This window comes from Haliotis rubra, unplaced genomic scaffold (genome assembly GCF_003918875.1).
Source record: "Haliotis rubra isolate DU_JTF1 unplaced genomic scaffold, ASM391887v1 Scf446, whole genome shotgun sequence".
Lineage (NCBI taxonomy): Eukaryota > Metazoa > Mollusca > Gastropoda > Lepetellida > Haliotidae > Haliotis > Haliotis rubra.
Window position 1 is genome coordinate 8923 of NW_025767131.1, and position 24223 is coordinate 33145.

General features: G+C 42.6%; 4 protein-coding genes across 6 annotated transcripts in view; 2 read left to right on the forward strand and 2 right to left on the reverse strand.

The window, feature by feature from the left end:
• The first annotated feature begins 1442 nt into the window (after nucleotides 1-1442).
• Nucleotides 1443-7904, forward strand: LOC124289678. The gene is made up of 6 exons (XM_046726295.1): nucleotides 1443-1515; nucleotides 2526-2631; nucleotides 3211-3338; nucleotides 4132-4195; nucleotides 6881-7008; nucleotides 7817-7904. Exons 1-6 carry the CDS (start codon nucleotides 1479-1481, stop codon nucleotides 7882-7884), a joined length of 531 nt encoding a protein of 176 aa, XP_046582251.1. The 5' UTR covers nucleotides 1443-1478; the 3' UTR covers nucleotides 7885-7904.
• LOC124289677 (extensin-like) lies at nucleotides 7897-9532 on the reverse strand. The gene is made up of 2 exons (XM_046726294.1): nucleotides 9526-9532; nucleotides 7897-9071 (listed from the first exon to the last, which is right to left on the reverse strand). Exons 1-2 carry the CDS (start codon nucleotides 9530-9532, stop codon nucleotides 7897-7899), a joined length of 1182 nt encoding a protein of 393 aa, XP_046582250.1.
• Nucleotides 9533-9889: 357 nt separating this feature from the next.
• Nucleotides 9890-24223, reverse strand: part of LOC124289665 — a 28446-nt gene continuing 14112 nt past the window's right edge. Inside the window, exons 1-4 of one of the 3 annotated variants that reach the window (XM_046726271.1) lie at nucleotides 21838-21931; nucleotides 14654-14720; nucleotides 12860-13146; nucleotides 9890-11806 (exon numbers count right to left, since the gene is read on the reverse strand). In XM_046726271.1, coding sequence (XP_046582227.1) covers nucleotides 11278-11806; nucleotides 12860-13146; nucleotides 14654-14719 — 882 coding nt within the window. In that variant the 5' untranslated portion in view covers nucleotide 14720; nucleotides 21838-21931 and the 3' untranslated portion in view covers nucleotides 9890-11277. Of the gene's footprint in view, nucleotides 11807-12859; nucleotides 13147-14653; nucleotides 14721-21837; nucleotides 21932-24223 lie in introns of those variants that run through there. The other 2 variants (XM_046726272.1, XM_046726270.1) reach the window with 2 other exon arrangements.
• Nucleotides 22061-23724, forward strand: LOC124289664. Its single transcript, XM_046726269.1, has one exon. It carries the CDS (start codon nucleotides 22233-22235, stop codon nucleotides 23139-23141), a length of 909 nt encoding a protein of 302 aa, XP_046582225.1. The 5' UTR covers nucleotides 22061-22232; the 3' UTR covers nucleotides 23142-23724.

Genomic DNA, 24223 nt, shown 5'->3' on the forward strand with positions numbered 1-24223 from the left:
ATCTACTATCGTTGTTTGGATAGCTTTAACAAAGTACAATACAAATGTGCGTTTGTTTGGGACGGTGTCATAATTTCATGTCATTTCCATAATAAGGCATGATCGATAGCATGATCTACGTTTAACGCCGTCGGACGACGACGACAGTGACAAGTGAAGATCCGGGTTAGAATTGGTCTTCACCTACCCATGCTTGTCATAAGAGGCAACTGGTGGGGTAGAGTGGACTCGCTGACTCGGTTAATGCTTGTCATCCTATCTTAGTTGCGTAGACATATGCTCAAGATGTCAATCACTAGATTGTCTAGTCCAGTCTCGATTATTTACAGACTTACGTGACAGAGCTGGAATGTTTAATAGTGTGGCGTTATACACAAACGAACGACGACACTGATCTTGGTCACAAATTTTTAACACCTAATCGTCATTAGTGTCACTGGTTTAAGGCGAGATCCCCTCTGGAATGATCGATAGTTTTAACCTTGGTGATAGCGTGTGTTCCGTCATCATAAAAGACCTCTTGTTTTGACTTCCAAGACGACGTAAATAAATAGAAAGTGTTCAGAACAACTGTCTGTTGTTAACTCATTGTTACCCGATCCATTATTTCTCATTAACGGGCAGTAAGTTATGAGTTATTCATGCCTTCATTTAGTATCTACATACCATGACCAATACCATGACAGCATCGGCAATGAAGGTTGGGAGTCCAACTCTCCATTCTGTATTTTGTGCAGCATGTTGATATTTCGTTTTTTCTTTAGTATAAAGCTCTATAAACACTATAATATGTATTAGATATTTTCTCATCATTTTCAGGGAGTTGATGGTTTCCTACTGAAGGGAATCTTGATTTCTCAAAATTATGTTTCCTTTTTCAAACAGTCTTAGGATTTAATTAAAACCAACATTATCATGTTTAGTTAAAGGCGTGATCTTCAGCAAAACGTTTAATATTATAATAAACAGTCACCAACTAGAAACCTGTGTTACATTTTGCTGATGTGATAGTTACACAATTGATCACCACAGCTGTAGTGCCTGTGTGTTAGCTTTGACGGATATATATTTAGTGAAGGTTTCAAGACACCCACGGTTTACTGTGAAATGAGTCACATAATAGTCAACAACAATGTATTTGCACTTTATCATGATTATATTTCCAGCGTTTTGAGGAAAAGATTGTTGTTTAAAAACGCCATGTCCCTTACATCTTAGAACAACTGGAGCCGGGAGTATGTCAAACATTAATTATGTATATATGTATTGCTGTGTTAGTAACTTGTAACAGAACCAAAAATCAATGATGGGTGGTTACAGATGAGTTTTCTTACAGTTCAATGATCGATATTCAGCTGTCTTTTGTGAAAACGATTGGTTGATTCGGTGCGTGAGACCTACACTTCATTACCAAAGTCAGACCTACTATACAGTGTTCAGTTAGTTTCAGTACTCCAGTTGCGACACTCGGTGAAGTGATGTTCTTCCCCCAGGTCTTCAGTGTATTTGTTTTAGGTAATATTGTTTCATTCTAATTTTGATTTCTTGTATTTGTTCAGCTATGAAAATGTTACCAACTAAATTATATGTAAATAGAATTTGAAAACATAGTGTGGATTAATTTTAGAACGAATTTGTTAGAATTTACAACATCAATAGAAAGTCCTATTAGATGGAAATTCTGTATCAAATGAATGGTACAGAACTTCTGCTATTTACTCTGATCATTTGTTCACAAACTGTTTTAGCCGCGACTACGTGTATACCGTATTTTCTCTTATAAGCGTCGGCCCTCTAATAAGCTCCGGGTCTGGAAGTCTGTTGAAAAAATAAGTGCCTGGGCGCTTGTTCGTGAAAATATGGTAATCCTTATTTGTGTAATGAATTTGGTACAGGCGTATAATTCAATAGTGATAGTGCATTGTTTTTATAAGTTTCTATATTTGAATGTCCTGCTTCACTATTGCTTTATTTATTCAAGGACTTGTCTTGTATTGAGTGTCATGAATCAGTTTGGGTTTGCCACACGTTTTATATTGTACAACGGCGTCTGTATTGCTGTCTGTATTTGTGGATACGGTGGGGTAGCCTAGTGGGTACAGCTTTGCTCGTCACGCCGAAGACCCGGGTTCGATTCTCCACATGGATTTAATGTGTGAAGCCCATTTCTGGTGTCCCCCGCCGTGATATTGCTAGAATATTGCTAAAAGCGGTGTAAAAATATACTCACTCACTCTGAATTTGTGTTTTAATTTGAGCAGCTACAAATTGCACATTCTAGAACACGGGTAGCCCAGTCGTCTAGTGCATGGTAATTCCAGAACACTACAGTCAACTGATATCGGTTACGTCGTGGACTCTATCAACAACGAACAAAGGTTACGGTGTCTGTATGATAGGGTGAGATATAAGCCCGTAGCGAACATAACAACTGTCTTTCTCACATGTTTGAAAGGAAATCTTGAATGAAAGTACCCGTGAAATTTGACGAAATGTGATCCGGCTTAACATCTTCTGTTTCGCAGTTCCAACAGCTGTTGTTGGCCACGTTGCTGCGACATGTGACAGCTGCACGACGCAGTTTAACGCCGACTACACGACGCCCGGCGTTGCAGATATCAACAGATGCTCGTAAGTTACAGTAGATCATTTAGATATGACAAGAGCACATACGTTCGTCTTAAGTAGATCACTTTGATCTGAGAAGGGCACATGCGTTAGTCATAAGTCGAGCACTTAGATATGAGAAGGATGAGAAGCCACATACGTTGGTCGTGAGTAGGTCATTAAAGTTAAGAGTTAGCCAAATGTGTCGTGGGTGTGGCACGTAGGTTATGTGTCGGACACTTTAGATATGAATAGGGCATGTAAGTTAGTTATGACTGGACACGCACGTTATAAGTAAAGTACGTAAGATATGAGTAGGGCACACACATTTACGTATTAAGTTAGGAACGTAACTTTTGAGAGAGCCTACCATGAGCATGCCTATCACGAGACAGATGTACAGTTTGTGTGTACCAATGACATGAAAATACGACAACGTGCGTCTGGGTTTCAACAGAACCTGATACGTCATACGTTCCCACAACTGACATGTGATACACTTGGGTTGGTTGGGATTTACATGTACATATATACACACAGTCAGTCACTTTTCAACCATTGTACAGAGCGGTCAAGGTCATTCACTTTTCAACCATTGTACAGAGCGGCCAAGGCGTACGCTGTGTGTCTGGTTGGGGCCAGTGGAGCTGGTTGTACCTCCGTCATGTCGAAGGCTTCCACTGCTCTCCAGTCCGTGACTACCATCAACTCAATATCAGGAGTCAGCTGCGGTACGTTTTGTTTAGGTGTTGGTGTGACATGATTGAGGGTCATCGTGCCCCGATGGCGAGGATCAGTGTTCAGGCTATCAACCACTGGCTAGCCAGTACTCGATTATTCAAAGGATAGTGTCATGTAGCTTGACTACTTACTTCGTCGTGTTTGTGAGCATATTGTTCAAATTGTGTACGAGCGGACGATATAACAATTGGGCTACCCAACCACCCCTGTCAGAAATTAGTTTGACGACATGGTCGATATTCTGACGGTGGGCAACGTTCGATGACGCAGTCAGATAGATTAGTATTGCGATTACACGAATCGATAATCTTTGCACTCATGGGGTGGAGGTGACGTACGTATACGCGTATACGTTGCCCAGAAAACGTAAGAGAGAGTTATTAACGCCACTTTGAAGAGTAATATAACAGCACGGTGATTCATTTAAGAGAAGGGGGCATGTCTTGGACCAGTGGTTAAAGCGTTTGCTCATCGTGCCAAAGACCCAGGTTCAATTCCCTAGATGGGTTCAATGGGTCAAGCCTATTTCTGGTGTCCCCTGCTGTGACTTTGCTGGAATATTGCTAAAAGCGGCTTAGATGTTAACTCACGCACTCAAAACAGACCAAGGTGATGCGGGTATTAGGCTTCACGAAGGTGTAACTTACGAGCACGATTATTACGCTGACAAATCTTGAAACACAACCAGGACCCATGTGAGATTCAAACTGGTTTCTGGCATGCCTAAGGGTGTTTTAGATCTTTATCCAACAACACAATGATCGCGGATGTATTCATTTACAGCTCTGAGTGGGACCTGCCTTTGCGAAACCACACACTTGACCTTCAGCCCAGTTTCAACTTGCACGTAAGTAATTACATTAAATTAATTAATCAATAAATATTTCTTCTCGACGGTTGAACGTACTTTTCAACCACAATACGATCGCGAAACAAAGGCTTAATGGTGGATCTGGTCTGTGTCAGAAAACCCAGAGATAGATATTATGAGCACCAACTCTTTCTTAAGTCTATGCTAGAGGTGAGGTGAAATGGGGTTTAACGTCGCACTTTCGCTCATATGTATATGTGTGGATGCCTGTCCTAGCCCAGACTCAAGCTGGTTTTATAGTGCTAGCTCACTGAGATACCATGCCGCAGTGAAGCATGAATACCTCACTCAGACACATGATACTGACTCCGAGCCGACCAGTCCTTGTTGTACCCATTAATGCCGATTGCCAGGCAGGGACCAACAAGTACATGTGTATTGGCAAATAAATTGTATTGCAATATATTGCGATTCAGGTACCCGTATCGCGCTACGTATTGCGATATATTGGGAGCTTGAGTGTTTTACAGCAAGTGACACTAATTGTGCATGTCAATTCTATTTTATACATGATAAGTCCCTAAACATATATGTTATGGTTCTGATAACAGCAATCTCAAAATTAGAATTTTAATAGTCAGGGATTCTATTTTTGGTTTATACAATTTATTGTATGCCGTTTTGTAATTGAATAATGAAGGAAAACATTTATTGTGTATGAAAGTGTGTAGACTTTAATTTAAACCATAAAGATAATCACAAAAACTTCATATATGTTCTTTACCCAATATACCGGTTCTCAGAAAATATATTGCAATACGTATCGTTTGAAAGGCGTATTGCGATATACCGATAATACCGTGCAGTCCTACATAGGAGTAACGACCATCTTAACGCTAAGACCGCTTTGTGCAATTGGGCCCTGTTCTGTCGCCTCGAAACATTAGAGTGCTGGAAACCGATTCTAACCCGTGTTTCCACCGGGTTATAACACGTGTACGTAGCTGAACCCTCTGTACAAGGTTGAACTGAAGAGCTATTGTTTATTTATGGGAATTATCTTGAAATAGGTACGAATATCGATTTTATACTATTTCTCCTTTATTTCCCCTTTTGTTGAATATAGGTGTTGTGCACGGGGAAATGATTATTACTACCTATGTTCAGAATGCTGTTTTGTAAGTAATCCATGCATAATAAGGAATAATAATGATAACAATGGACATTTATAAAGCGCCTGTTGACGCTACGACATTATTACCCAGGTTAACTAAACCTGTCAACCTAGCAGGTTAACCATCATATGACTTACCCCACAGGGTACAAATTCTCTTGTCTGGGGTGAACAGAGGCAATTTATGAACAAACTCACTTGCCTAGGGTGAGACCACGTGTGTCACGTGTGCTTCGTTGTAGGGCAGGACTGAAGTCCTAGAAACTCTCAGGAGTCTAACTGCCAAACATGATCTCAACCCAAGGACTCTCTCTGATCAACGTAGCACAACTTCAACTGATGTGTGACCTGTGCTCTATGCACAAGATCAGACACTATGAAGCATGCCACCAGTTTTCTAGTGATTTGAAATATGTTGATTTCTTTGAGACTTTCTTTGCATATTTTACTTCAAGTTACTTCTCCGAAATTAATCGATAATCGACAAGTCAAGCTCACAATTATTGCCCTCTATGACCTATATCGATTGACCTCGTCACTAGACAATAGGAACCAGACGGAACATAAATATGATATTATAGTAATACAGCCTATAAAAGTACATACCATAATAGGTATTATATACGAACATATAAACAGGGGAACAGAGGAACTATTACACCGGTCAGTTGATTTTAGACGTTTCTTTTCAGATTGAAAATATCTCAATTAATTGAGATTATATGAACAAAGTATACTGTACGGGCGCTTAGTCAACACTAAGTCTTTATGTTTTAAAAATAATTTTGATTTAAAATTTTAAAGTGAAAAATTAAACTTTCCTATTATTAACAAATTCTATTCGGTATATTTGATATCTTATCTTTCAAAAACAATAGTTTCCTATTTTACCCAAATATACAACATTTCAAACACGGTTTAGACGTATGTGGTTGAAAATGTATTTCATATCGCAGTATTATATTCATCTTTATATCTTCATTGAGCAAAGTAATTTTTATGCAAAGTTGCCCAATCACAAACTTCCAAACACGGCTAGGCTGGGATACCAGGACGACATGTATTTTTCACACAACTGCTTGTCTTCGTGGGTGGGTGAAGGGAGTTTCACAATATACCAGAAATGGTTAAGTATTGCCGCCATATAGCTAGAATATTGCTGAGTGCGGCGTAAAACAACAAACAAACAAAACCTATGTTATATTCATAAAGGAATAGCAATGGCATTGACATCGGGATTAATAAAACGCATCTGGCAGCAACAATGGTTAAGTTTCTTAAAGAGGTCGCTTTATCCAGGATGACCGGTGCCTTGATGTAATGTCAGAGATAAAATGTCACGTGTGTACGTTTGTCTGAATACCTTCTGGAAAGTTCTATCCCATATTGGAATGGTCCAGGAGGTTCCTGACTAGTGTTAACTAATCCAGATGTAACCAGCACACCACTGATCTTTGGTGAAACAATGTGGTACAATTACGAGACTGCTTTTGCAAAAACCCCGCCAAATGACACTTTATGATTCTGTTGCCATGGTTACCTTTCAGAGCATCCGCTACGACGCTAGGGTGTATGTATGGCTCAACTGACGTCTCCTGTGACGGGACCACCTCCAACACAGCGAAACGTGCGGTGTGGAGGGCAAAAGTGAAAGAACACTGCAGCGTATGTGCTGGTGAGTAACGAAATGCCCCATAAGATTCTAGCGTGTGTGACCCGTGAAGATCCGGGTTAGAATTCATCTTCAGTAACCCATGCTTGTGGTAAGAGGCGGCTAGAGGGATAGGGCAGTCAGGCTCGCTTGGTTGACACATGTTATCGTATCCCAATTGCGTAGATCGATGCTCACGCTGTTGATCACTGGATCCAGACTCGATTAATTACAGACCGCCGCCATATAGCTGTAATAATGCTGAGTGCGGCGTAAAAGTAAACTCACTCACTCAGTAGCTTGAGTGACCTAGTATGAGTTTACGCCACTAATAGCAACATCACGGTGGTGGAGGCCACGAAGGGGCTTCACACATAGGAACCATTCGGGGAATCGAATCGTTTGGGATTCAGGTGTCAGAGGGGCGGTGGGGTAGCCTAGTGGTTAAAGCGTTCACTCGTCACGCCGAAGGCCCGGGTTCGATCCCCACATGGGTACAATTTGTAAAGCCCATTTCTGGTGTCACCCGCCGTGATATTGCTGGAATGTTGCTAAAAAACGGCGTCAGTCAGTCAGGTGTCAGAAATGGCCTCAAGAGCCAACTCTTGTTTGACGTTGCTGATTGTGTGTAATCGTGATAACGATATTCATGCCATCGGCCACTGGTTGACTTGGTGCAGATTTGATTACTGACAGGCCCCGTGATACCACTGGAATATTGCTGCGGCCTTAGACGCAATACTCACCCATGCACCGGAAAACACAAGTATGAACGAACGCACATATGATTCAAATTCTAACGGCACTAATTGTTCTGTGGTTCTTGTTCTAGGAAGTTTCCTGAAATGCACACTGTCAACCCTGATCTTCGTGGTTCTGGGAGTTGCCCTGAAGGATTAGACAAAGGACACATCAAGCGGGGTGTGGCGCGAAGGGGAGAGCAGTTGGGTGGGGTTGGGTGTAGGGGAGCGGAGCGAGGTTGGGTGTAGGAGAGGAATGGGCTGGAGAGGGGTGGGGTGTAGGGGGCGGGGTGTAGGGGGAAAGGAGCCGAGTGTGGGGCGGAGCGTGATGTAGGGGAGAGGAGTGGGTAGGGGGTGCGGGGTGGGGTGTAGGGGAAAGGAGTGGGTGTAGGGGAGCGGGTGGGTAGGGAGAACGGTGTTGGATGTAGGGGGAGCGGGCGGGGTGTAGGGGAGGCGGGTGGGTATAGGGGAGCGGGTGGGGCGGATGTAGGGGGTGGGGTGTAGGGGGAGTGGGGAGCTGGGTGTAGGGGAGAGGGAGGGGTGGGGTGCAGGGAGTGGAGCTGGGTGTAGGGGGAGAGGGAGGGGTGGGGTGTAGGGGAGAGGTGGGGTGTAGGGGGACCTGAGGCGAGGGTGGGGTGTAGGGGGAGGGATAGTGGAGGTGGGGGTGTGGGGGAGCCGAGGCGAGGATGGGGTGTAGGGGAGGATAGGGGGTGGGGTGTAGGGGAGAGAAGGGGGTGGGGCGTAGGGGAGCGGGCGAGATGGGGTGTAGGAGGAGAGGAGGGAGAAAGGGTGGGGTGTACGGAGGAGACGGGTGGGGCGTAGGGGATAGGGGGTGGGGTGTAGGGGGGGCGGGTGGGGCGGATGTAGGGGGGACGGGTGTGGGGGAGTGGAGCAGGGGTGGGTAGGAGAGGGGAGTGGGGGGTGGGGTGTAGGAGGAGGCAGGTGGGTAGGGAGAAACAGGGTTGGATGTAGGGGGCAGGTGGGTATAGGGAGGCAGGCAGGGGCGGATGTAGGGGTGGGTGGGGCGTAGGGGGAGTGGGGGTGGGGTATGGGGGAGGCGGGCGAGGTGGGGTGTAGGGGAGGGTGGGGGGAGGGAGAGGGTGGGGTGTATGGGGGAGGGGTAGGGTGGAGGAGAGTAGAAGGGTGGGGTGTAGGGGAGGGAGACAGGTGGGGCGTAGGGGAGAGGGGTGGGGTGTAGGGGAACGGGCAGGGTGTATGGGGGGCGGAGTGGGGTGTAGGTGATCGGAGAGGAGCGTAAGGGATCGGGGCAGGGTGTGGTGTAAAGGTGAGGAGAGGGGAGGGGAGGGTTGTAGGGGATCGGAGTGGAGTGGAGTGTAGGGGAGCGGACTGGGATGGGGTGTAGAGGAGCAGAGTGTGATGGGGTGTAGAGTAGCGGAAAGGGGTGTGGTGTGGTGGAGGGAGGTGGATGGAGCAGAGGTAAGAGAAGAGGACAGGTTGAAGAAGTGTTTGGTTGGGTGGATGGAGTTGGATGGAGCGGAGAGGAGCCGAGGGAAGAGGAACAGAGTTTGCATTTGGCTTATTGATGTCACCAGTTTTTATGGGGTTTAGGAACTGCAAGAAGACTGCCGTCTTCAAACCGTGGTGTAATACATGATTCCATTATCCTGTAAAATGGTCTCGCCCTGGAAAAGACAAAGAATCGGATAGTCCTTAACATCTTTTGAGTAGCATATGAAGACAAACTCTTACTTGGAGAGCTGGGTGTATTTGTCCGACAACTATACTGTATATAAGGTGAACGACCAACTGTTAAATTGTTGCGACTTGTCTGTCAACATACATTGCATGGAATACCAGGTTAACAAAGAGTGGCGGATGTGTTTGGGCGAACTGATTCAAGATGGAGATCAATTTATTGTTTCTTGTCAAAGTTGCTCAATGTCTAACCAAAACCTTTTAAAACAGTCAGTTTGCTAAACTACAGTACGACGATCCTCGTCCCGCGCAATATGTCGCTAATACGTTACGAACATGCGTTCACATTTTGTTGATAAATCGTACGCCGTGCTTGCTTAGCATACTCTGAAATGTCTTTCGTGAAGTTGCTTTTTTGTGTTATAAAAACATCCGTGATACATTTTGGGTCTCTGTTTTGACCACATGTTTGCTATTGTTGTAGAAATTACAAAAAGTAACCAAAGTTTAAAAGTGTTTGTTTTTATTAAATCTGTATGTTAAGAGTTGCTGCAAATGGACAGGAAGAAGATGAAGCTAAAGATTAACATTACGGTGTACATGCGTGTACTAGTCCAGGTAAATTGACTGTCATAGATCCAGCTGAGTGGGACACCACGTGGCATTTATACATGTATACCCTACTCTGACACACATTATACTGACTACGAGCTGACCGGCCGTTTTATCACCTTATGCCGTGTGCCAGGCAGGTTAACATCAAGTACCATTTGTTAACCTTTTTTTCCAGATATGTGGCGGACATCGGTCCAGGGTATTTGTCAGAACAGAATAATATAAAGCACAAAATTATAAAAGTACATGTATTGACATTACAAAGCGAAAAATATTATCGGAAGCGCTAGTAAAAGCTCTGTAACCACATTGTCACACACACCATATACATGTAATTGCTCATCTACTTCAATACATGAAAATGGTGAAACAAGGTATGATAAAAATACAAACATATCCGTGTTGAATAATAATTTCTTTGCTTTTAAAAGTAAGCATATACTATGTGCGTTTTGAAAGAAATTTGGTTTATCAACAATAATAAATTACTGTAATATTACCGATGCAACGCTAAATGTTATTGTTGATTAAACAGAAAGTTATTACCAGGCGTTCATGTACTGCCTGTTTTCAATACTGGAATCATACCAGTGTTGTAAACATAGAACTGTAGGGGAAATGATAACAAGCATGTACACTGAATTTGGACAATAAAGGAGAATTTTGTTTTGATCCACAGTGACACAGCCGACAAATACATGTACACATGTTTCCATGGTAACAGACGCCGTTTCCGGCTTTCTGAATCAACTCATCTTAAGAACTTATAAGAGATGTAAACGTCTCCGGTTTATAATGGCGACGTTCAAGCTACCTGAATGAACTTTCAGGGATTTTGCGAAACACCTCTTTAAATGATCGTTGACGTAACTGCACTTCTTTCGAAAAAGTTCGACCTCATGAAACATAGATATTTATTCAAAGCAGCAATTTGAAAGGTCGAATTTGGCAACTAAGCCATTTAGAACCGGAATGGTAATACGAAAATTAATTTTGGAAACCTTGGAAACATAAACCTAGGTTTTGTTTTTAAATCCGATAAAATCATCGATGACGACAGTCTGCCTTGACCAGACAATCAACTGACATCTTGAGCATCGATCTACGAAATTGGGACACGATGACATGCGTCAACCGTGTCAGCGACCCTAACCACCCGATCCCGTTAGTCGACAAGCATGGGACAAAGCACTAGTGAATGGTTTGGAACTCTATTACCATTTGAAACTTCTTACGTATTACGCATCAGTGTGGGGATTTAAAAAAAATCTAAATTTCATTACTACTTCTTATCTATTGGTTGTGCAGGCGAGACTTTCACTTTCTGGGACACGCCGAACCGGAAGTCACATTTGCCCGTAACCGGCCAAGTGACCTTGCCATGTTTTATCTCAACATCCTTGGGTACAGACGATGCAGTTCCTGCTCGACGATCTTCAAGGATAGTTGCGACATCTCCATCAATCGTCATGGCAACAGATGTCATGCCCTTGGTACCTTTGATAACTGCAGTTATCCGCCCTTTGATAGTGACCTTGACCTCGAATGTCCAGCTGGAAGCTTGTTCCTCAATCTCAAGCTCTGCCAGAGTGACTGATTTCGGTTCTGACGTCACTGTTGTATCTGTGGCCCACGTCATTGACTTTGCGATGGTATGCTCCTCGGCAGTTTCAACAGTGTAGTTGAGACCAAACCCAATCGTTGCCTTGGCGACGTCAGCGGGTAGGGACAACTCCAGCCCAAAGCTTCCTTCCTTAGCGAACCCTTTCGTAATGGTTGTTGTAATGGTAGCGTTCGTCGTCTTCTCAGCTCTGTAAAAGAGTGGGTGAGTGAGTGAGTGGATAGGTCAGTGCGTTGGTGATTGACTTAGTCTGTTTCACAGTCCCTGAACCACATTATTTTCCATATTGCCTAACCCTCACTGCAATGCTAAAGCTCTAAATGAAGCAAGTCTAGATTTCCTCAGGTTCTGGATCTCTGGTCTCCCTGGGGTTCCTTTTTACTTTATATGGGTTTGTTTGTTACTATCAAAATTATATATATTCAGAGACAAAACGTTAGTCTAGTGATTGACTTTGCGCGTGCTTAAGAGTGAGTGAGAACAACGTCGCTTTTTCACGTGACGTCAACGTAACGCGGGATCTAAGCCTGAGATGGTTAAAGTCTTTGATGTTCATCACTACAACATGCATGGTTCTGACATGCAGAACTTTCTAATGCAACAACAATTATGCATGTATGTACACACATTGTGCTGGCCTCTATAAACAAGGTGCATGCAACAACATTATTACCATTATTAAACCCTGGACAATGGATCAGCATGTACTCCTTTCAGCTTTTTGGAAAGTATACAACTCAAGCTGACTTGGGTGAAAGGTATATGTTACATTATTATCTCATCCTACTAACTAACAATTGTTACGGCTGGGTACTCGAACCTGTATTTCAACAAAGTCCGTCGCCTGAGGAGGACATCGACTATGTGTTACATGTGCATCCGTGTGGAGCAGAACCACAAACCTAAAAACTCTCAGAAGTCGTGCTGGCCAACACGGTCACCCATGCTTCTACTCCCTGCCGCCGACACTACTTCACCTACTGACCTGGGGCGATGGGGTAGCCTAATGGTTAAAGCGTTCGCTCGTCACGCCGAAGGCACGGGTTCGATTCCCCACATGGATACAATGTGTGAAGCCCATTTCTAGTGTCCCCGCCGTGATATTGCTGGAAAATTGCTGAAAGCGGCGTAAAACCACACTCACTCACTCACCTAATGACCTGTGCACGGGACCTTGCACCTACACATTACGGCCCATAATGAATACCCGCAATTGCACCCACAGTCTTTTCCCAACTGTTACCTGAAGGCATGCGTCTGTGCGACTGCAGTATCGTTCTGATACCGTGATGTGAAGACTACCTGGGTCTCGGTCGAGGGAACGCCCGCGCTGGTCCCGGGGATCGGAGTCTCCAGTTGTGTGTATACAGGCTTGTCTGACTTGCACTTGACATGATCCCAGACAAGCTGTATCTGAGCTTCTCGAAATTTGAGTTTCTTCCCCTTTGCACTTCTCAGGTAGTTTTCCCAAGCCCAGGATTTGAACAACGTCTCCAGATCCGTCACCGCTCCGCCGGCCTTCCCTTGTACCTGGATCAATGTGTTAGTGAGTATTATAGCAGTGTTACGGTAATATTATGGTCGGCAATGGTGCACGACCGTGGGGATTAAACACCATGTTATGAGTGAGTGAGTGAATGAGGTTTATGTCTCGGGAACACAGAGATATATAAAATACGTTGAGGTTCGTCACGAATCATGGATTTCACTGAAGGGCGAATGGTGATACTGTACCGATGGTACGTTATTTTCAGAAATTTAGAAATTCCCAGGGGCGTGTCGTGCTTAAAAGACGTATATAGTCTCTATAGGTATATATAGTCTATATACCTACTATATATTGTATACTATATATACGCTGTTTTTAAGCACGACACGACCCTGTGGTGGGTACATTCTGTACTGTGAATAACTTGTCTGGCCTTGTTGGTAGGTGCAAGACTGGAGAAATACCCGGAACAGACAGTACGTCAGGTACCCATCCGCAGACGTGTGCTATATTTAGAATTGTGCTATTTTAGACAACTTGTGGATTGCTCTACAACAGGCTGATGTGAGTGAGTGAGTGAGTTTAGTTTTACGCCGCACTCAGCAATATTCCAGCTATATGGCGGCGGTCTGTAAATAATCGAGTCTGGACCAGAGATTCCAGTGATCAACAGCATGAGCATCGATCTACGCATTTGGGAACCGATGACATGTCAACAAAGTCAGCGAGCCTGACCACCGTCGCATTTCACGACAAGCATGATTTACTGAAGATCAATTCTATTATAATCCCGGATCTTCACGTGTCCAACAGGCTGTTGCCCTCTTCAGTTACGCCGAGAACAGTGTGGAAAGATCTAGTATGTTTCCTTATATACATAAGGGGACTAACTTGCCTCGTATCTTTCAAGGAGCAAATTTATCAGCATTTTGTGTGATCAATCTTCACTCTGGGATTTCTGTGTAAACCTGTAGTTTCTTGCTGGTTGGATTAATGTTGCTGAGAGGTAAATATGGCCATTACTGTCTATATTGCGATAATCACTGCTTCTGTATTATGTTATATTTGAATTGTTATTGCCACTCTATTTTGTACTACCATAGTGACGCCCTTGTATTGATTTGTGAGCTTCGTCAAGTTTGGAATATAATCGTTAATTACAGCATATGTCTGAGTGAGTGAGTGAGTGAGTGAGTGCGTGCGTGCGTGCGTGCGTGCGTGAGTGAGTGAGTGAGTGAGTGAGTCCTGTTTTATATGCTTCAAGAAGGAGACGGGTGGTGCGGTACGCAAACGTGAAGCCCATGTTATAAATGACTATCCCTAAACTGCCTAAACACCAGTTACATCTGGGTCCGGGGCGGTGGGGTAGCCTAGTGGTTAACGTGTTGGCTCGTCACGCCGAAGACCCGGGTTCGAATCCCCACATGGGTACAATGTGTGAAGCCCATTTCTGGTGTCCCTCGCCGTGATGTTGCTGGAATATTGCTAAAAGCGGCGTAAAACCAAACCTCAGTCAGTCAGTCAGTCAGTACATCTGGGTCCACTTACCCCTGTCGACATAGGGATATAGAGGTAGTTTTCTTCAACAGCACCGGTACTACGGCACGTACCCATTCTGAAAGTAAACATAATACAGTTAGGCAGCTTAATTAATAATGTTTCTAAACTGAGGAAGAGTAGTATAGAGGCCTTTATGGCGTCAAAATCTATTTTTAGCTATGGGGCTTTATAGGGTCAAAATCTATTGTTAGACTTCACATAGTCTATTTTTTAGATGATGAGTCACTGCTCTCTATTGTATATTGAGATCTATGGTGTGAACATCTGGTGTGTCTATTTTTAGATGATGAGTCTTTGTCTCAGGTCTATGTTGAGATCTATTGTGAGCACACTTAATGTGTCTATTTTTAGACTCGGGTGGGTATATAAAGTCCACCAAACGGCCCCATGTCATACTCAGTCTCTGAAGTCATTAGTGGATATACATTCAAGTGATTTCACACATTGTGGATATACCAGAGTGCATTTCTCATTGGATTATACTGTGTGCACTGGATTACTAAACAACCTTGGATTATACTGTCTACTGGATATATATTTTCATCAGCCTCTCAACTATACATCAACAGAACATCAAGGTAAGTTACCCTTCACATTTGTGGAAACAACATCAGAATAGGGAATTGAAGCAACTTACCTCATGTGATCCATAGGAAATCCTCAGCACACATACGTCCATGAGCACATATGTCCATGAACAGCACAATTTCACTTAGAATAGTTCCATGAACAGATCGATTCACGCACATATCAATTGTATCCACACATATTTCCATGAATACACATATGCAGTCCAGCAGGTATGTCCAATATTGAGAATATATTCAACATCCTTGTTCCAAGCATGTCTGGATGTTTAGAGGGGTTGGGACAAGTAACCCATTCATGTGAAGAAACAGATTGATTCATACTGTACTCCAACAATGAATGACTCATTTGCCCACCCTTGGGCACCTTTATTTACACAAACACATATATGAACAAAAGTTAACAATATATACACAAAGATAACAAATTAAACATAATACAAAACTAACACTAACTAACACTACAAAAACCTAATATTCTCTAATAATTATCTCTAAAATGTCCAATAAGGACTCTTCATGTTGAAGAGCGCATATTCGATTTTCCACCTCCCTCTTCTCCACTCTATATGTGCCTGGATGACTTCTGTTAGACTGAAAAAAAATAAGGAACAAAATAAGATAAAAATCCTGTATATGATAATAATACATTTACTTCAGATAGTAATAACTTCAATGTATCTAATATACACTTACGAGGAGGAGGTGGGGGAGGATGCCCCCTCAGTGGTGGTGTCACTGATGTTGGTGGCATCACTGGCAACAGATAGGGTAGAAGGCATTTCCACCCCTGTGATGACACAGTCATCATCACTGAAAAATGAGAACAATATACCTAAATTAACACAAAATGGTTGAAGGTCATAATCACACACACACACACACACACAAACTTTTGTGTGATTTATGTTAATTCTTTTACATCATGTATTACATACATTAGTATTAAATCATTTTCAAATTAATATTACTTACTCCACAGAGGTGCTCATGCCCTCAACAGCTTCCAACAGAAGGCTGTCATCAATATCACTGAAAGAGCAATAAAATTGACATTAGTGAAAAAATGAGCCTACTGTTTATCAGAAATTGTGTTTTACAACATTACCATTGATTAACTGAATACTTGTAAAAAAATAACTATTTTATAGCATACTTACTCTGTATCCCAATCTGTGATGTCCGAATAGTTGGGGGAGACTGGGGAAAATTCCTCAATCATGTCTTGGCTGAAATCCATAATGAAAAATGCTTTTAGGACTGTCATTTTACACTAGTCTTAGTGTCATAAGGATTCATGTGAAATGATAGTCAGAAAACATTTTGTGATGATGAAATTACTTTCACAATAATTATCAAAATGTAACATAGAAATACTTACAGTTCAAAAATTCTTCTGCCATTTTTTTTTTTCTTGTTAGGTACAACAGTGAATGAGCCAGGGGTGAAGTGTGTAGGAATGGGGACCCGGGGTTTTAAATAGGGAATATTCACACAAAGAACGTCCAGTACCAAACCCTGGAACTTTTCATCAATGACCTGCATTTTCTTTTCAAGTTTACCAAAATGACCAACATGTTTTGAGGTTAGCAGCTGGTGCTGGAAAATTACACTAGTTTCACAAAGAGAAGACTCCTAAGGTTAGAATACCGACATTGGACAAATGTACCACCCTATGTTAGCGTCCTTCATTTCTTTCAGTGCTAACAATAGGCCAGGTGTGTCTGTAGTCACCTGGAAAACATTTGGTTGTGCTCTCAACGTTTGTAATCATAAAACGAAGAAACAACATCTAGATACAAAAAAAAATTACAATTATATGTAGTGACAATATTTACTTTATTTCTTGTTGTTTCAGTTACAATAAAATAGTTGTTGAGTCATTGAAAACAATTAATAACACACAAAAAATAATAATACTGATAACCATGCCTGAATCATAATTAAGAACCAACAAGGCAGATACAAATAATAATCATTATGTGATTACATAGTATGTGATGAATTATGGTAAAACATCTCCGATCTCGAGTCACTTTGTATAAATATAGTTCATAATCTCGTATTCGAGCCATGATCTACATCAAACACATCTTGTACTATGTGTGGATATAATAAACATGTCAATGTTAAATATAGATGACGATGGGGTTAAAATCATAATCATCAGATCATACATACCAGTATGATACCGCAAACATGTCAATGTAAACATACATACGTGATCTGTCCCATCATCGGCATGAAAATCATGAACGGTAAACTCACAAATTATTGTCCTCCGTATGATTCCATCAAAATATTGAACATGTCCTTCATGATATAGAAAAGTCCATTGCACAAATTCCACACATTTCGTGTCATCCATGGACATGAATTTCCCTCCATTTCTAAGATCAGACAAAGAAACGCCACGCACGCGGGTTCAGTAGACTAGAGTTACGGCCCTTACCTGTCTCAGTCTCAAAACCGCTTCTGCCAAACCGGTTTCAGTGAAACTTGGTCAAAACGGTTCGCAAACGGTTCTGACTCAAAATGACTACATGTCCAAACCGGTTACATGTCCAAAACGGCTTTGTAGACCGGCTTTACAACACTAGTGTAATAGCTTATGTATTTATAAACCGTTTATATATAAATATATTCATTACAGATCATTAAAATTGTTGTTCAATACAATGAACTGTAACAGTTATTATCTTCAATACCATGAACTGAAACAGTTGTTATTCAATCAACAGGAATGACATTTAAACTGAAACTTGTATGTCTGATAATAATATGAGGAGGTTAGGAATTCGTGGATTCGGTGAAATAGGGTTGAAATTGGTATTATAAAAACAAAGAATTGCACAACAGTTGTCTTATGTCAATCCTACAGCAATACATTCAGTGAGTCAAGTACACTCTCAGCAGCTCTATGGAGGTGGTCTGTACATAATGTACATAATCGAGCCTGGACCAGACAATCCAGTGATCAACAGCATGAGCGTCATTCTACACCATGTGCCATGTGTCAACCAGCGAGCCTGACCCCCCCGATCCCGTTAGTCGCCTCTTATGACAAGCATGGGTTACTGAAGGGTAACCCAGGGGTACAATACATTAAGAAACAAGAGAGATATACAGATTTCATTGTTTATTAGCTCCGTTTCAAATGAGTAGACATTAGGATAGGAGCTCTCCCAAATGCCTACTTTACATCTGTTGTCTTATTACCCTTCCTCATCATCCACCTGTCCTTCACTCTCTTCATCAGATGTTATGTCATCATCTTCGGTCATGCCTTCGACCCAAGACTTATATTGGTACAATTTTGAAATCACTTCATGATACATATTATTTGTGTCTTTTACTCGTTTCAGTATTCCTTGTGTCTTTGGACCATCCTGCATATGGTACAGATAAGTAATAAATCGGGCATACGTCTCTTTAAACGTGCTCCAGATCAATTTGTTCAGTTTGGCTTGAATCATGTCTTCGTTTAAACCTCTTTTTATGTACAGCTGTCGTTTCTCATCCAAAAAGTCTTTATTCAGCTCACGCGTACGTGAATACATTTGTCTTATACCTTGCTCTTCGAGATCAACCATCTTATTTTTCCTGTTGTGTGTGACATCGCTTAATGATTCAACATCATCGTCCTCATTTTCCATTTCAGGACATTGTTTATCGTGTAAATGTCTTTGTAAGTTATGGTTAGTGCTAAACACTTGACCACAATAGTCACAATCCACCAGAGGACGTGGTCTCTTCACAGGTGAGAAGTTGTTGTCTTCCTCCCACTGCCTTTTCACTTGGGGTATCCCAGGAGGACCCACTGAAGACTTTTCGGGACACCAGTTTCTTCTGTGTTTTTGCAAATCTTGCACATCTTGAAACACGAGTCCACAGGCATCACAAGTTGGCATGGTTGAGAGGTTTTCTTCACACGTCTGCTCACGCTGAACATCTAACTCGGACTGATTTGTCCTGGCTTGGAGGTGTCCTTTTAAACTGAATGCATTGGGACAAAGTCGCCTATGGGGAGGTGTTTGGGGTTTTAGATCAACCAACAAGTAGCCATAAGGCTTCTGGGTAGCCCTTTGAAACAGCTCCATGAAATGGTCTGCGTTACCTGGATACATTTGCCTCGCCAAAGTCATGATGGGTTGTTGATCGATAGGGTTGTTGAACAGAAGCAGATAATGACAGTTTCTTCGTTGTGTGGGATCCTTACTGAAATACAAATTCTGGTTCAAGGCGATCACTGAGAGATTACGATGATGACTTCCTTCCGTAAACAGATCTGTAATGCGTGGATCTTTGCTGGCAGTAGACATTAAGTCATCGAGGATAACCACGTTCACCACATGGGGGTCTAGAAATGCATCCTTTCGAGATCAGAAGGAATGCCTTGATGAAATTCCACATAGGGATAAACATGGGTTTGAATGGCATTATACAAGGGCTGCCATCGTTTGTAGAGCCATATAATACGTTCAGGATAAGGTTTAATGTTCATCCTTTCTAGAATCTGTTTCACTAAGTAGGTTTTCCCACAGGAGGTTGGCCCTGAGACAATCATGGTGAAGGGGTGAATCAGTCTACATTCTTCCAAAGCAGCCACACGTTGTGGTGGATGTGGTTGCTGCTGCTGCTGCTGCTGCTGCTGCTGTGGTGGTGGTGGTGGTGACGGCTGCTGCTGCTGCTGCTGCTGCTGTGGTGGTGGTGGTGGTGACGGCTGCTGCTGCTGCTGCTGCTGCTGCTGCTTGATATCTTTTGGATGTTTTGTTCGAATATGACGGGACAAGTCATGAGCCCAAACATATTGTTTGGAGCATACGGGACAGGGATGCATAATGATGTTCACACGTCAACAGTCCTACTACAAATGATACATTTAACCTTTTGTCTCTATTTAAAAATATGTTTTCATTCGCTTTGTGTTTTCCCTATTGACGGCACTTTCCCTTTCTCTCTTCAACTTGGCTTTAGCTTGTTCAACCACTTGTTGAGTAGGGGTAACGAAATTAATCTTAGGTTGCTCTGTGGTTTCTGGTTTTTGTTTGTCTTTCTTCCACTCTGGATCATACAGTTCCAAATATCGCTCGACAGACATCATGGCAGATTTTTCTCCTCCACGTGTTATAGAATGATAAGGGTCTCCTTTCCCTTCAGCCCTGAGCATGTAATACCGTGTCCATTTTTCGGCATCCGGTACGAAGAGTTTGTATCGTGGATTATTCATGATGAAAACGGGAGCGGTCTGGGGTGATGCGTCACTGTCACTGGTCCACGGCTAAATGAAGTTAGATAGTCCTTGTGGCCTGTTATATAGATATATTCATTGACCTTGGTATAGCTTTCAACATCGCTGCCAGGATGGTTCGGATGCACTACTATGACAAACTAAACCGGGTGTACCAGGTGTACTAAGCCGATGCTCTGTTATACTATACATAGACAACCAAGGCAGACATACTCTTAACATTGATTTATTTCCAATAGTCACACATTTTACATCACACTCTTGGTTGCAAATCCACATGACTACCCCAACGGGTCACCTCTTTCTGAGGTACTCCCACCAGGGCCAAATACGGACAATCTGGAGACCATTTTTCATGTTCGGCCCAGGGATCATCATCTACTTCCCAGTTCTTGAGAACGAGACCACATTGAAAACACTTGCAAGCGTCCCCTCTGATTAAGTACACAAATCCTGCCTGAGCCATGTGACTAGGACTCTGTTTCATTTGCACTGGCCAGTCTTTAAACGAATCGAGTCTTTTCTGGAATGAAGTCCATTCAGTCTTGATTGCACAGCAATCGGCAACGACAGTCTTGTCGAATGGGTAATGTCCACACACATCCATGGTCCTATGGTAACACGTCCGCACAGTACAGCGTCTAAACCAAGAATGGCTTTACACCCAGTAACTGTAGTCACTAGGGTTGCAAAAGGAACACTGGTAGTATATCCACAATGTGTAATCACTAGGTGTAGTGACTGAGTATGACATGAGGCTGTTTGGTGGACTTTATATACCCACCCGAGTCTAAAAATAGACACACCAGACACACCAGTGTCACACACCATCTCAATCTACACATAGACCTGAGACAAAGACTCATCATCTAAAAAATAGACACACCAGATGTTCACACCATAGATCTCAATATACAATAGAGAGAGCAGTGACTCATCATCTAAATAAAAATAGACTATGTGAAGTCTAACAATAGATTTTGACCCTATAAAGCCCCATAGCTAAAAATAGATTTTGACGCCATAAAGGCCTCTATACTACTTGAATGAGCTATTGAATTGTTTGTAACTGGTGAACTGACTTACACGTTTAGCCCCTTCACCCCCTCCCGCAACACGCACACACTCTCTCTCTCACAAGCACATACACAGTGCCGGGCTCTCACACACACACTCTCTCTCTCTCTCTCTCTCTCTCTCTCTCTCACACACACACACACACACACACACACACACACACACACACACACACACACATAAACAGTTCTGTGTACAGAAAAGATCACATGAACGTTTGTACTCCAGCAATGATGTGATGTCGTAGAACATTTTACCTTGAAAGCCAGTCTTTGTCTTCGTTGATAAAATCACATGTAATGCATCATAGTTGATCGATCAGCCGGTTATACTGAAATGTTTTGCATCGCAGTTGTGGGAGGGAGACGTGTGTCTATTCATAGAAGTAGCCATAACATTGGAAAGACCCGATGACTAAAATAGATATTTTATGTACATGCGCAGAAGTGATTCGTAGGGTCGTCGCTCAACAAACGCTACATTTAATGTCTGAGACTGCGATTACGTGAGAGCTAAACATAATTTTTCTTTGCGCAAGGGGAATTACAAAAGGGGAAGTCCCGCCTAATAGTATAAAAGACCGAGAGCAGCAGAGACGCCTCACTCTGAGCTTGAGCTCGGCGCAATACGACAGTTGGGATACATCAACAAAATGCTTCAAAGAATCATCGATCTACAGGAATATTTCCAAGATTGGGCTTGGAGGCATTATTTGAACACAAGAACAAGCTTTTTCGCAAAGCTCTTCAGGCCCAAACTGAAGTATAAACACGCAGACATTGAGATTTTATGGGAAAAATTTAAAACTACTACCCAGGAAACTAAGTATGTGAAGCAGTTGGAGGGACTGGAATCTGGAACCAAAGTGGTCATTGAGGCGGAGTACGACAATGATACAGACAATGACCAGACGCACAGTTTCAAAACGGAACAGGACACGGAGTCTACTGCTAGTATCACGTTGACCAAAGGCTACAGCAAGCAGGCGAATACTACGATTGAAATGGACCTTCCGGACGAAATGTCACGAATGACCGCTGGCGATGAATCTCCAGATGCGCGAAAGAAGCAAATGGCGACTGCCAGTTTCGGGAACAGCATTCACGTGGGAACTGATGAAAACAGTGTTGTCAGAAAGAAGAAGACTTGGTCTGTGGACACAACGATAGTGTCCAAGAGTAAGAAACAAACCATAGCCAAGATGGAGGTGGAGGAGACGAGCGCAAAATATAAATTCACCAGCGCCATCAAACTAAAGGGAAGAGTGGTGGTTGTGATTCGGGACAGGAGAAACATGGAGAAAGTCGTGCAGGTGGTTGAAAACAACGTGGCAACTGTTCTTAAAGACATTAATATCAGAAATGGTGGCAGTATGAATGATTTAATATTTGACAGTCAAAACCGTACTGTGGAGCTGCCTGTACACGGCAGTGTGGTGTTCAGGTACGGTGTGTCACAGAAAGTGAAGGTTTCCTATGGAAAAGACGCTGGTGCAGCAAAAAGCCAAGCAGGGGCAACCCGGAGTGTATATCCATCACTTGCGGTGGAAGATATACCATAGCTGTTATTGGGGGAGAAGGTTGGTGATACTCAGTTTAACAGGAAAATATGTTGTACTTATGTTGAAGAACTTGTTATATTGTGAATCAGTGGGAGAAACAAAATACTGACTCTAATATGTGAATGTCTCGAGTCATCCATGTCACCTACTCAAGGGAGGTCTTTCCTTTGGCAGTTGAGTCAAGAATTCTGAACTGATACTAACAGTGTGGCTACTATGGCCAGTATGTTTTTATACTGTTGTAGTATAGATAATCCTTGGATGCAAAGTAACATTGTCACAGTTGTGATCATAGTGTAAAGCACTATTAATGGACCTGGATCAGCGCGCATATTGTCTAACCATTTCCTTTGTAGATTGCTCTTATCATTAGGACTATTCACGTTAGATTTTGTCATTGTGATATACTTTGGGCTGTTGGCCATCAATAGCTAGGTTTATATTGTACCGCCAACTAATAGTTATACCTTTATGATGCCCTACTACACTTTGATATTCCACTAATTGTACTATCCGTCGTCATGTTTTAAATGTTATTACAAATCACGTTTTCATACTTTGAAATAAATTTGCACATTTTGTAGTTCTGATTGTTCTGTCTTTCTGTGTAGTTTAAAACTTAAATATGTATATGGTAGACTATACGAGCTATGGATGAGAGGAGCAACTGGCCCAGTCGTGTGAGGTGCTGCGATTCATTGTGAAGAATTGTGGCCCGTAGGCGTACCAGTTGGTTTGTCTTCAGCAACCCATGCTTGTCCTAAAAGGCGACTAACGGGATCAGGTGGTCAGGCTCGCTGACTTGGTTGACACATGTCGACGTATCCCAATTGCGTAGATCAACGTGTTGCGTAGATCACTGGATCGTTGATATTAAAGGGGGATGGAGGGTCACCCATTTTGTTCTGGGGAGGCAAGGGGGCCGGGGTCATCATTTTTGTACATAAAAATATTGAACAATTATGCTTAAAAATTATGCGAGGGGGGGGGGGCATTGACTTTGTACATGACCATCACGCATACACACACATACACACACGCACACATACATACACACACACACACACACACACACACACATA